Source organism: Puma concolor, chromosome E2, assembly GCF_028749965.1.
Source record: "Puma concolor isolate L17-30 chromosome E2, mPumCon1.1.hap2, whole genome shotgun sequence".
Lineage (NCBI taxonomy): Eukaryota > Metazoa > Chordata > Mammalia > Carnivora > Felidae > Puma > Puma concolor.
In genome coordinates, this window is record NC_141681.1 from 34,393,409 (window position 1) to 34,404,869 (window position 11,461).

The 11,461-nt window shown below is 45.3% G+C and overlaps 1 protein-coding gene across 3 annotated transcripts in view; it reads right to left on the reverse strand.

Moving 5' to 3' along the window:
- Positions 1-11,047, reverse strand: part of TENT4B (terminal nucleotidyltransferase 4B) — a 76,699-nt gene extending 65,652 nt beyond the window's left edge. For 2 of the 3 annotated variants that reach the window (XM_086689475.1, XM_086689474.1), the window contains exon 1: positions 10,132-11,037. In XM_086689475.1, coding sequence (XP_086545601.1) covers positions 10,132-10,766 — 635 coding nt within the window. In that variant the 5' untranslated portion in view covers positions 10,767-11,037. Of the gene's footprint in view, positions 1-10,131 lie in introns of all 3 variants that reach the window. The other variant, XM_086689476.1, reaches the window with a different exon arrangement.
- Between the last annotated feature and the right edge of the window lie 414 nt (positions 11,048-11,461).

Below are 11,461 nucleotides of genomic sequence, written 5' to 3' on the forward strand. Positions count from 1 at the left end.
AAATGGCCTATAAAAGCACATGAAAAGATGTTCACCATTAGTTTTTGCAAATGCAAATCAAAACCACACTGACATACTACTTTACATCCCCTAGGATGGTCATAATCGAAAACACAGATAATGAAATAAGCTGATAAAAACATGGAGAAACTGGAAACTTCATACATTGCTGGTGGGAACAAAAAATGTTACGGCTGCTTTATATGATCCAGCAATTCCACTCCTAGGTATTTACCCAAGAGAAATACAAACATATGTCCACATGCAAACTTGTATATAAACGTCCATCGCAGCGCTATTTGTAACAGCCAAAAAGTGGGAACAATCCCATTACCCCTCAAATGATAAATGGACACACAAAATGTGGTGTATTATACAATGGAAAATTCAGCCACCAAAAGGAATGAAATATGGACACGTGCGACAACACGACGAACTGTGAGAACATTACACTAAGTAAAAGCAGCTAGACACAAAAAGCTACATATGATAGGATGATTCCATTCCTTTTTTTAAGGGCTTTTTTAAAGTTTATTTACTTGAGAGAGAGAGCAGGGAAGGGGCGGAGCAAGAGGGAGAGAGAACTCGAGCAGGCTCTGCACTGTTAGCACAGAGCCCGACGTGGGGCTCAATCCCATGAACCGTGAGATCATTACCTGAGCCAAGATCCTGAGTCGGACACTTCACTGACTGAGTCACCAAGGCAACCCAACATGATTCCATTCCTATGAAATGTTCAGAATAACAAATCCATAGCAAGAGAAAGTCTGTATGAGTTTGCCAGGGGCTGAGGGTGAAAGGTAGAATGGGGACTGATAATGGGTATGGGGTTTCTTTCTGGGGTGATGAAAATGTTCTGGAATTAGGTAACAGAGATGGTTACACAATCCTGTGTTATTCTAAAACCCCTGAACTGTACATCTTAAAAGGGTGAATTTGATGGCATGTGAATTACATCTCAGTTAAAATAGTAGAAAATGAAAGAAATAATCCTGTCTGGAGCAAAGACTCATCTAAAAATGCGATTTTTAGGGCCACCTGGGTGGCTCAGTCGGTTTGAGCATCCAGACTTCAGCTCAGGTCATGCCCCATGGCTTGTGAGTCCAAGCCCTGCGTCAGGCTCTGTGCTGACAAGTCGGAGCCTGGAGCCTGCTTTGGATTCTGTGTCTCCCTCTCTCTATCTGCCCCTCTCCTGCTCACTCTCTCTCTCAAAAATAAATAAAAACATTAAAAAAAATTTTGAGCGTGATTTTTATACAAAACAAAAAATTGGAAACAAAGTAAATGTCCAACGGGGGGGATTAGTGAAATAAATTAAGGTGCATTAAATCCATGAATACCATGCCCACACATAGCAGGTACACAGAGTCCTACTAAAGGTCATGAGGTATTAAAAATTGCCTTAGAAATAAATTTTTGGGGTGCCTGGGTGGCCTGACTTCAGCTCAGGTCATGATCTCACGGATTGTGGGTTTGAGCCCCGCATCGGGCTCTGTGCCAACAGCTCAGAGCCTGGAGCCTGCTTCGGATTCTATGTCTCCCTCTCTCTCTGCCCCTCCCCAGCTTGCACTCTGTCTCTGTCTCTCTCAAAAATAAAATAAAAAATGTTAAAAAAAAATTTAAAAAAAGAAATTTTACATGAAAGATGTTTGTCCTATTAATAATTTTTTTTCAGTCAAAAAAAGTAGGCCCACAATATTCTAATGCCCTTCTCCCAAAGAAGAAAACAACCTTAGGGTAAAACCAGTTCTAACTTCTGGACTCCAGATTGTGAGACAATAAATTTTCATTATTTAAAACAATTTTTTTTAACTCTTTGCACTAGAAAATAAATTCTAAGTATACTCACTATAGAAGTCCATATTAATAAAAATAAAAAAGGAAATATATGTATACGTACACTAAAAGTTTAAAAATATTCACACCAGTATGTTAACAGTAGTTCATATCCTGGCAATAGTATTATGGAGGCTATTTTTTTACTTCTTTGATTTAGGTATATTTTCCAGTTTCTTGGCAATTAGTATTAATTAGTAGTATTTAAACTATATGTTGATTTTATTTATTTATTTTTAAATGTTTATCTTATTTTTGAGAAAGAGAGAAAAGGAGAAAGGGGGGAGGGCCAGAGACAGAGAGGGATCGAGAATCCAAACAGAGGATCTAAAGCAGGCTCCGTGCTGACAGCAGAGAGCCCGATACAGGGCTCCAACTCATGAACTGTGAGATCATGACCTAAGCCAAAGTTGGAGGCTCGACCGACTGAGCCACCCAGGCACTCCTTTATGTTGATTTTAAAAACAAGTATTCTAAGGGACAGTGGTATTAACACCTCACACAAAGTAAAAAAAGGATGAATAACTAACTTCAAGGAATAAAGATATCAAAATTTCGAACATCATCAGACACCTAACACTTCATTAAATACCAATCATTGGAAATTAACTTTTAAACCTCTATGACCACGATCCTAACAGATTCTTATTCCTGCTTTGGCAGAAATTTATAACACTTGACGGTACTGAAAGTAATGTTATTCTGACAAAATCAAAACACTAAGGGAAAAATGAGGGACCAGGTCCCAGATCTCAGTCCAGAAAATGGTTCTGATGAAACACAGTTTACTCTAGGATAAATTTAAAGATAAAGTATTCACTCTGCACAGTCTGAACACATTGTTCAGATATAAAAATACTGTAGAAAAACTTCCCCATTGGGGCACTTGGGTGGCTCAGTCAGTTAAGCGTCTGACTTTGGCTCAGGTCATGATCTCGCAGTTCATGAGTTTGAGCCCTGCACTGGGCTCTGTGCTGACAGCTCGGAGCCTGGAGCCTGCCTTGGATTCTGTCTCCCTCTCTCTCTTCCCCTCCCCCCTCACACTTTGTCTCTCTCTCTCTTTCTCTCTCTCTTTCTCTCTCTCAAATAAAATGAACATTAAAAAAAAATATTAGGGGTGCCTGGGTGACTCAGTCAGTTAAGTGTCTGACTTCAGCTCAGGTCATGACTTCACAGTTTGTGAGTCTGAGCCCCACATCAAGCTCTGCACTGACAGCTCACACAGCCTAGAGCCTGCTTCGGATTCTGTGTCTTTTTGTCCCTCCACTACTCACATTCTGTCTCTCCCTCTCTCTAAAAAATGAAATTTATATTTATATTTATATTGAAAAAAAACCTCACCATCAACAAAAACCAACACTAACAATAGTGTTTACTCCCCAAAATATAGCCAAGCCAACAGAAAATAAAGCTTACTCATAACATATGAAAGGACAGGACTCTAAATTCTGAAATCAACTCTGCAGTTGTTTTTTTTTTTTTTAACATGTTTTTTTTTTTTATTTTTACTTATTTATTTTTTAAAGATGGGACTTTAATTTTTTTTAATGTTTATTTTTGACAGAGAGAGAGAGACACACACAGAGACAGAGTGTAAGCATGGGAGGGGAAGAAAGACAGGGAGACACAGAATCCAAAGCAGGCTCCAGGCTCTGAGCTGTCAGCACAGAGCCCGATGCAGGGCTCAAACTCACAGACCACGAGATCATAACCTGAGCCGAAGCCGGATACTCAACAGATTGAGCCACCCAGGCGCCCCTTTTACGTGTTTTTTTTTAAATATGAAAATAAAGCTCTACTTCATACTAGTTTCTAACTAGTTCCTAAGAAAAAGCAACATGTAAAGGAAACACTGCAAAGTACTTCAAAGATAAAACAAAAAGTTAAAATGAGTTTTACTTAAAAATTTTTAATTAAGGACATTCTCAATACTGCCAACAAGTTTTTAAACAAAAGTTAAAGTTAAAATTAGGTGAGGTTATTTATGAGGTTCATATGATAAAAACACAATGAACCATCACTACCTATAACAGAACAGCTAAAATAAAAAACAGCGATAACACTCAATGCTGGCAAGGATGCAGAGAAACTGGATCTCACAGGGCTGGTAGGCATGTAACATGATACAAAACTCTAAAAGAGAGTTTAGCAGTTTCTTTCAAAACTAAGTATGTACTTACCATATGACCCAGCACTTTTAGGCATTTATCCCCCCACCCCCATGAAACCTTATGTTCACATAACAACGTGTATGTGAATATTTATAGCAGCTTTATCTGTAACAGCCCAAAACTGGAAACTTTTGGGTTATGTCCTTCAACGGGTGAATCATTAAACAAACAGTGGTACATCCACACTTTGGAATTCTACTCAACATTAAAAAGGAATGAACTATTAATACATGAAAACAATTTGGATAGATCTCAAAGGAATTATGGTAAGAGGAAAAAAGCCAAAGTAACATACTGTGTGATTGCATTTATCTAACACTTTCAAAATGACAAAATTAGAGAGATGGAGAGATTAGTGGCTGCTCAGGGTTAGAGATGAGGGTGGGTGTGTGCAAGAGAAAAAAGGGGTAGCATGAGGGATCTTTGAGGTGATGGTACCTTGATCGTGGGGGTGTCACACAAATCTACACGTGATAAAATTACACACACACACAAACACAAATGAGTGCATGCAAAACTGGGGAAATCTAAGTAAGGCTACAAATTGTAACAATGTCAATTTCCTGGTTTTGCTATGAAGCTATAGTTATATAACATGTTACCACTGCATGAAACTAGGTGAAGGGAAGATGGGATCTCTCTGTACAGTTTTTTGCAATTTTCTGTCAATCTGTATTTCAAAATAAAAAGTAAAACAAAACAAAACAAAACAATCAGGTGGGGCTATGCATGAGAAGCTTGATACAGCAAACAGAAAAAATTTAACACAGCATTTGGAACATGGTAAAAACGCTATCTACCATGAGCACTCTGACTTTATTGAGTACTTTTAATAAATCAACTAATTTGAAAACACGGGTTCTGCAGACTATTCAAACTACTTCAGCAGAGAGAATGATTGAAACTAGAATTCCTGAGTTTAGTTATCAGATACCACATGAAAAATCTCTTACATACATGGCAAGATTTTTTTCAGATTTGAAACTGTTCGAGTAAGAAGCCAGTATACAACATAAACATCTCCATATTGTTTTTTCCTCAAACCTCCAGCTTCAATCTCCATATGGCTTGAAGCCCTTAGTATACAAAAGTCTCTTAGATCATCAAATAACTTAAAAAATGAAAACAGATATGTCACTTGCTGTTTGAATCCAAATTAATGTAAAGCCTAGCTCAGGGCCATCCTCAATTTCAATATTCTCTTAGGGGAAAAAAAAAATCCATGTCATGTTCAAAATGGTAAAATGAATTTGAAGATGCTGGTGTCCTGAAGCAGCTGAGTCCCTAGCAAATACTCCTAAGGACAGAAAGAACATTCTACCGGCAGTCCTCTGAATTCCTCAAGCAGGCTCTGAGCTGTCCGGTCAGCTCTGTAGGAAAAGAGCAAAGACAGGAGTCTCAGACCAGCTGCTGGGAACTAGATTCTAATTCTTCAAATTAGCACCCTCTTTGGTTTATAGCCCCCTTCAGGATTACTCCACACCTATGTGTGTGTAAGTGATTATACATCCAGTCTCTAGTGCCGTGGGTGTGATCCTGAAATAGTTTCCTCCACTAACTATTACTCCAACGGATTCAACAGAAGGAAGAATAGAAAGCTGAGTGAAATTACACAACAGCTTGCTTTTCTATTTTCCATAGAAAAAGTGGCTGAAATTTTTCTCAGCTTCAGCAGGTATAAGAATATCTAACTACAACCATCTGACCAGTCCCATATCAGCAAGGGAGCCCCTAAATTTTCTTCCCATGGGTTCTTCTGGACTCCTAACACTAGGATTTACTAGTAGGGGTTTCATGGGAGTATTTGTGATATAAAGCCATCCGTCACACCAGGACCAGCACTGTTCTAACACGCACTCCGCCGCCCTCCTCCCGCTCCCCCCGCTCCCCCACTGCCTTGGACTTTTCTAGTATCCCCTTCCTATCCTTCCTTCACTGCAATATATACTAAACCTTCTGCGGGAACCCAAGGTAGGCTCCAAAAAGCTCTATTTACTCACTAGTCTTTTGTTTTTCAACAGCTAAAAACTTAATAGGGGATGAAAAAGATACCACATCCTGAAATACCAAGGAATTCTGACAGTGACAGTGTTCACTGATCACAGATTTTAGACAGAACACGAGTTGTGGCATGAAGTATCTTAGTCAAACACACCATACCAGATTTGGGGAAATTCTCAAATACAAACTGCACTGTTAGTATAGAATCAACACTGTAGAAAACCTAATGTCTTTTTTTTTTCTTCCAACATTTTATTTAAAATCCAATGAGCTAACATAGAGTGTAGTATTGGTTTCAGGAAAACTTCCTGTCTTACTGAAATCACATTTCAGTACCGAAATGCAGCAAAATTCAAAGACGCGAAGATTCTAGTTCACTAAAGAATTACTGTGGGCTACATTTGTGAATGCACAAAAATTAATACAGCAAGCACTTGGAAAAAGGCTTCTAAATTCTCTCATACTCAACCCACGTTAATCTATCGGATCACTTACTTTGGAGCCTAGCATCAACACCAACCTACTGATCACACAGTATAGAAACCAGCAGAAAGAGGCCACGATGCCAGTGCTGAAGAAGAGTGTCAGCATCTTGGACTTACTGTGATACAGTGTACAATGCATGTGAGGAAGGACCTGGCCCACTGCAGGAAACACTACACCTTGGCTTGGCCCCCAAACTTCAACTCCCTGTTAGACAGTTCCACCTAAACCCCACTGTATTTTTCATTCCAAATCAACAATCCCATCCTTTATTGGCAATAATAAAAGCAACGTTCCCCCACTCTAGTTCAAAGCTGTGGTGTGATCAGTGAACCCGGGAGCCAGAATCCTCTCCACCCTCACCTTACAGCATTTCTCACACTCATTCATTCTTTACCAGTTCCCATCCCCATCATCGCAGTTCAAGAAATTATTCCTTAAGCCCAAGTTTTCCAACGGGGTCTTCTTGATGTCCCACCGTCAGATTCCTGCTCCAAAACATTATTTTGAACATGTCATCGAAGGCTTGAAAAAAAATATCTACAGATCTGGCAGTGCAGCCAACACAAACCTATCCTGATGAGCTTGGAGAAGCTCCAAGCACCTTCCACAAGAAGCTTCTAGAGACAGGGGGACTCGGGACCAAGGGCTCTGAATCTCCATACGTTAACTGCGTTCACTTTTTGTCATGGCTTCTTTCTCCATGGTAATCAACAATTAAATCTTTGAAAAGGGTTTCGTGGCTCATTTTCATGGACAACCAGAAGGAGCAGGTGGACTGCTTCCTACACCACAGCCAGCCTTGGAGGAGAATGAAGTCCAAGAAGTAGAATACTGAAAGCAACTTTAAAAAGGGGGGAAAAGAAAAAAGGAACATGAGCAAACCCCCTAGCTCTGCGGGTACATAGAGAAGGCTGAGATGGTGAGCTTATACGGATTTAACTTTGAAAGAGGAATATGAAAGCTTCAGGATGAAATCCAAATATCATACTCTACATTTAAGAAATGTCCATCCTAACTAGTGACCTAGTGGGTAAGAGGAAACATGTACATAAAAGGAAAAATAACCACAAGCAGGCTACAGCAAGAGCATGAGGCAAGTACTTCAAGAGTCCAAAGGAGGAACACCAAGAGAATCAAGGACCTGGACGATGGAGAAGTATCTTAGGATACTGAACTGTATCTTAGGAATGTTCAGGGAGTACGCTGACCACTTTGGCTGAGGCAGAGATCACAGAGACCAAAGATGCGCGACAGTATATGTATACAGCTGTCCTAGAGTTCCAGTCCGTTGTTCAATGTGCTGCCTTCTCCTCCCCCTACCTGGACTGTCAGCTCAAAGGCCAGGAACCACTACGATTTGTTGACCTATCAGCTAAATGTGAGTCCCAAGAACTCAGAATGTTAGTAACAGTTTTAGCAAATTTAATCTCAGCATAGCATAACATTGAGATGCCCTGTGAATTCAGATTTTTAAATACCTGTACTAAAAATAGCAAAACTTCTGGAAAAGTCAAGACATAAGGACCCACAAATCAAAGCAAGAATTTTTAAACACCCAGACACTCTTGCAAAAACACTCTTACGAACTGCCTGATAGAAAATTTTACTACTGATATCCTCTAAAGGAAAAGGCAAAAGAATGGAAGCTCTGATGAAGTGATAAACAGTTTTAAAAACAGGTTTACAATCAGTTTTTAAACAGTAATCTATCTGGGAAATGGAAATTCCTCCCCTAAATCCCTTTGGGGGCAATACATTTGAATCAGGAATAAGAACATCCTGCCTCTACACAAGTTCAAATGTGAGCCTTTTACAGTATCCCCAACATTACAAAGCAGGTAGAGGAGAGGACAATTTCTAACCCGTCAAAAAGAAGAGCAGCCAGTATTCTGGATTTCTTCTCTATCTCTGCTAGACATATATGCAAAAGCTTCGGTAAAATGAAACCAGGGAACTCCAAGGTTTTAGTTGACAGTGATTGCTTAACTGGAGCTTTTCCTGTGAAATGAAACTACCAGAACCTTCAAAACATCAATTTGCTTGTCGCTAAACCACAGGTTTATGCTCCGTCTTGGAAATGCTAACAGGATGGAACCCATGAGCCTTTTATTAAAACGTGATGACCATGGAGAGCGCCCTTGAAGCATAGCAACAGAGGACTCAACCCTAAAAGGTTCCCCTCTGGAAAGTGAGGACAGGTTTGACATGTAACCCCAGCATGCCAGTCCTAAAACGCTGGACTGCATTTTCCATAAAAGGTGGGAGTTGTAATAGTAGCATATAGCAGACACCAGCCCACTAGAAGCAGATGGGAACCCACCAACTCATTTTACCCAGACCTCCAAAAAGGTACACAGAACTGTCTGTGCTTGCCAAAGCAGGGCAGATCTGAATGGGTGAATCTAAGAAAACGTTTCACAAAAGATTACTAATGGTAATTTCATGTGCCTACTGTAGCCCCCAATGTAAAACTGGATCTGAAAAATGAAAAGCAATTTGAAAGCTCATTCTCCATACTCAAGCGACACACACACACACACACACACACACACACACACACACACAACACACACACGGCCCAAATTTTTTATTTTACAAAATATAAATGACTCAGTAACCTATTCCAGCACAGGGGCCCTTCTAGAAGGGAAAGCTAGCTGGAAACATTCCCTGCTTATGTACATAGTTCACTAGGGATCAGGTAAGATTCCATTTTGTAACAGCTGAACTTTAAACAGAAAGTCATTAATGGTGCAACATTCACTCATTAGCATAAAGTTACCCCCTACAATGAAAAGCATTGGCTGTATCTGCCAGGATGACAACTTTACAGTAAGAAGCTGGAGCCAAGGTCCATGAACTCCTAGAAAGTTCTATCGGCCTCAGAAGAGCTCACCATCTCCACCAGCCTAAACTTAGCTGTCACCTCATTCCTCAATCCCCACAGAAAAAAAAGCATCGCTAATGCAGGATTTTTTTTTTTTAATAAAAAAAATTAAAGATGGGCAAAAGGGTCAACAGCAGGCAAAGCCTTACGGGGCTGAAATGATTCCTGTTTGGGATTGGGGGAGGGGGAGGAGCTTTCTGGATGTTTCTATTCTTGGCAAGGAAAGCACCTCCAGGTCCTGTACCATCAAATGGCACTAACACAGGAATGTTCTCAGGAAATCAATGATTTGTCCATGCTAATAGATTTCATCTTGGGGTGTGCTGGTGGGGAGCAAGATGGGGAGGATTGGAGGGGGGAGAATGGGGAAGGTGTGTGTGAATAGGGGGGATGGGAGCAAAGAGTAGATGGATAAGGGGGCCGGGGAAGGTGTGGACTGTTAAGAGGGAGAGTGTGGATGACTAAGGGACGTGAGGGGAGGGTGTGGATGGCGGAGGGTATGTCCAGAAAAGGCCTGGAAAGCTGGGGGGGGGGGGTGGGGGTGGGGGGGGGGTGCGGGGAGGTGTGGACCGCTATGGAGTGGGGGAAGGTGTGAATGGTGGAGGGATGGCTGGCCATCAGCCCCCTCAGAAGCAGCAACGAAGGCAGGCCAAGAGGGGTGGCCTCGCCCAGGCTCCCCCTAATCCACCTTCTGTGGGCGTGTGCGCGTATGCAAGGGCCAGGCCACCAGGCCGCAGGGCTACCACTCACCCCACGACTCCCTGGTTGTAGTTCCTCCGCTTCCACGGGGTCCCGCTGTACACGCCCCCGCTGCCGTCGGCCCGGCCGCCCCCCGCGGCCCGCCCTCCGCTGGGCTGCAGCAGGCTGTAGTTGAGTCCGTAGGTGCTGGCCTTATTGTCGCGCTTCCTCTTGTTGCTGCTGCCCGAGGCCGGGTCCGCGGGCTCCGCGGCGGGGACGGCGGCGGAGGAGTGTGGGGACGAGGACACGGAGGGGGACGGGGACGCCGAGGAGCCCGCGGCAGCCCGGCGGGCCCAGGCCGCGGGCTGGTGGTGGTTGTTGTTGTTGTTGGTCGTCTCCAGGGGCAGGAAGTCCCGCTGCTCCGCGGACTGCGCGTGGCCGCCCAGCAGGCGCTCCCCGGAGCGGTACATGCCGGCCGGGGCCGGGGCCGGGGCCGGGGCCGCGCCGCCCGGACTGCCGGTGCTGCTGCCGCTCCCGCCGGTGGCCGTGCTGCTGCCGCCGCCGCCGCCGCTCGCGCCGCCGCTGCTGTGACAGTGGTGGTTGAAGTAGAGGTTCCTCAGCCCCTGGGTCGTCTCCCAGATCTGCATCCACAGACTGTTGGACGGTCCGAGCTGCTCTGGCTGGAACCAGGCGATCCTCGGATCCATCAAACGGCGGCGGCCGCTGCCCCCGCCCCTCCCGGCCGCCCGCAGGGCCGCCGCCGCCGCCGCGCCTCAGGCGCACGCCCGGCCTCGGCGGCTGCTGCTGCTGCTGCTGCTGCTGCTGCTGCTGCTACTGCTGCTCGGGGCCCGCCGCGGGCGGCGCGGTCGCGCAGGGAGCCCGGCCGGCGCCGGCGGCGTCGCTCCCGCCCTCGGGGGCTCCGCGGGCCCACCCCCCTCCCTCCGCCCCTCCGCCGAGCCCCTGTCACTGGGGTCCCCGTGCAAATGGCGGCGGCGGCTCTGGAGTAGGGCAAGCGGCAGCGGCGGCGGCGGCGGCGGCGGCGGCGGCAGCAGCGGCGGCGGCGGCGGCAGGACGCGCCTGCTCCGTAGCGTCCTCGCTCCTCCGGCCCCGGGGCGGGGCCTCCGCCCGCTCCGCCCACCCCCCCGCCCCGCCCCGCCCCCGCCGCGCCGCGCCGCGCCGCGCCGCGCCGCCCGGCTAGCCCCGGCGGCCGTGGCGTGCGTCACAGAGGCCGTGGTGCGGCGTGGCGGGGGTTGCAACCGCCCGACCTAACCGTCCCCGTGGCTCCTGAGGAAGGGGCCGCTCGTACCTGGGCGTTTAGGCGCCCGTGAAGCGTGCGCCGCCCTCGGTTTGGGTTTCTCGGTCCCTGAGACCGGGCGAGGCCGGACGGACACCGGCTCCGCAG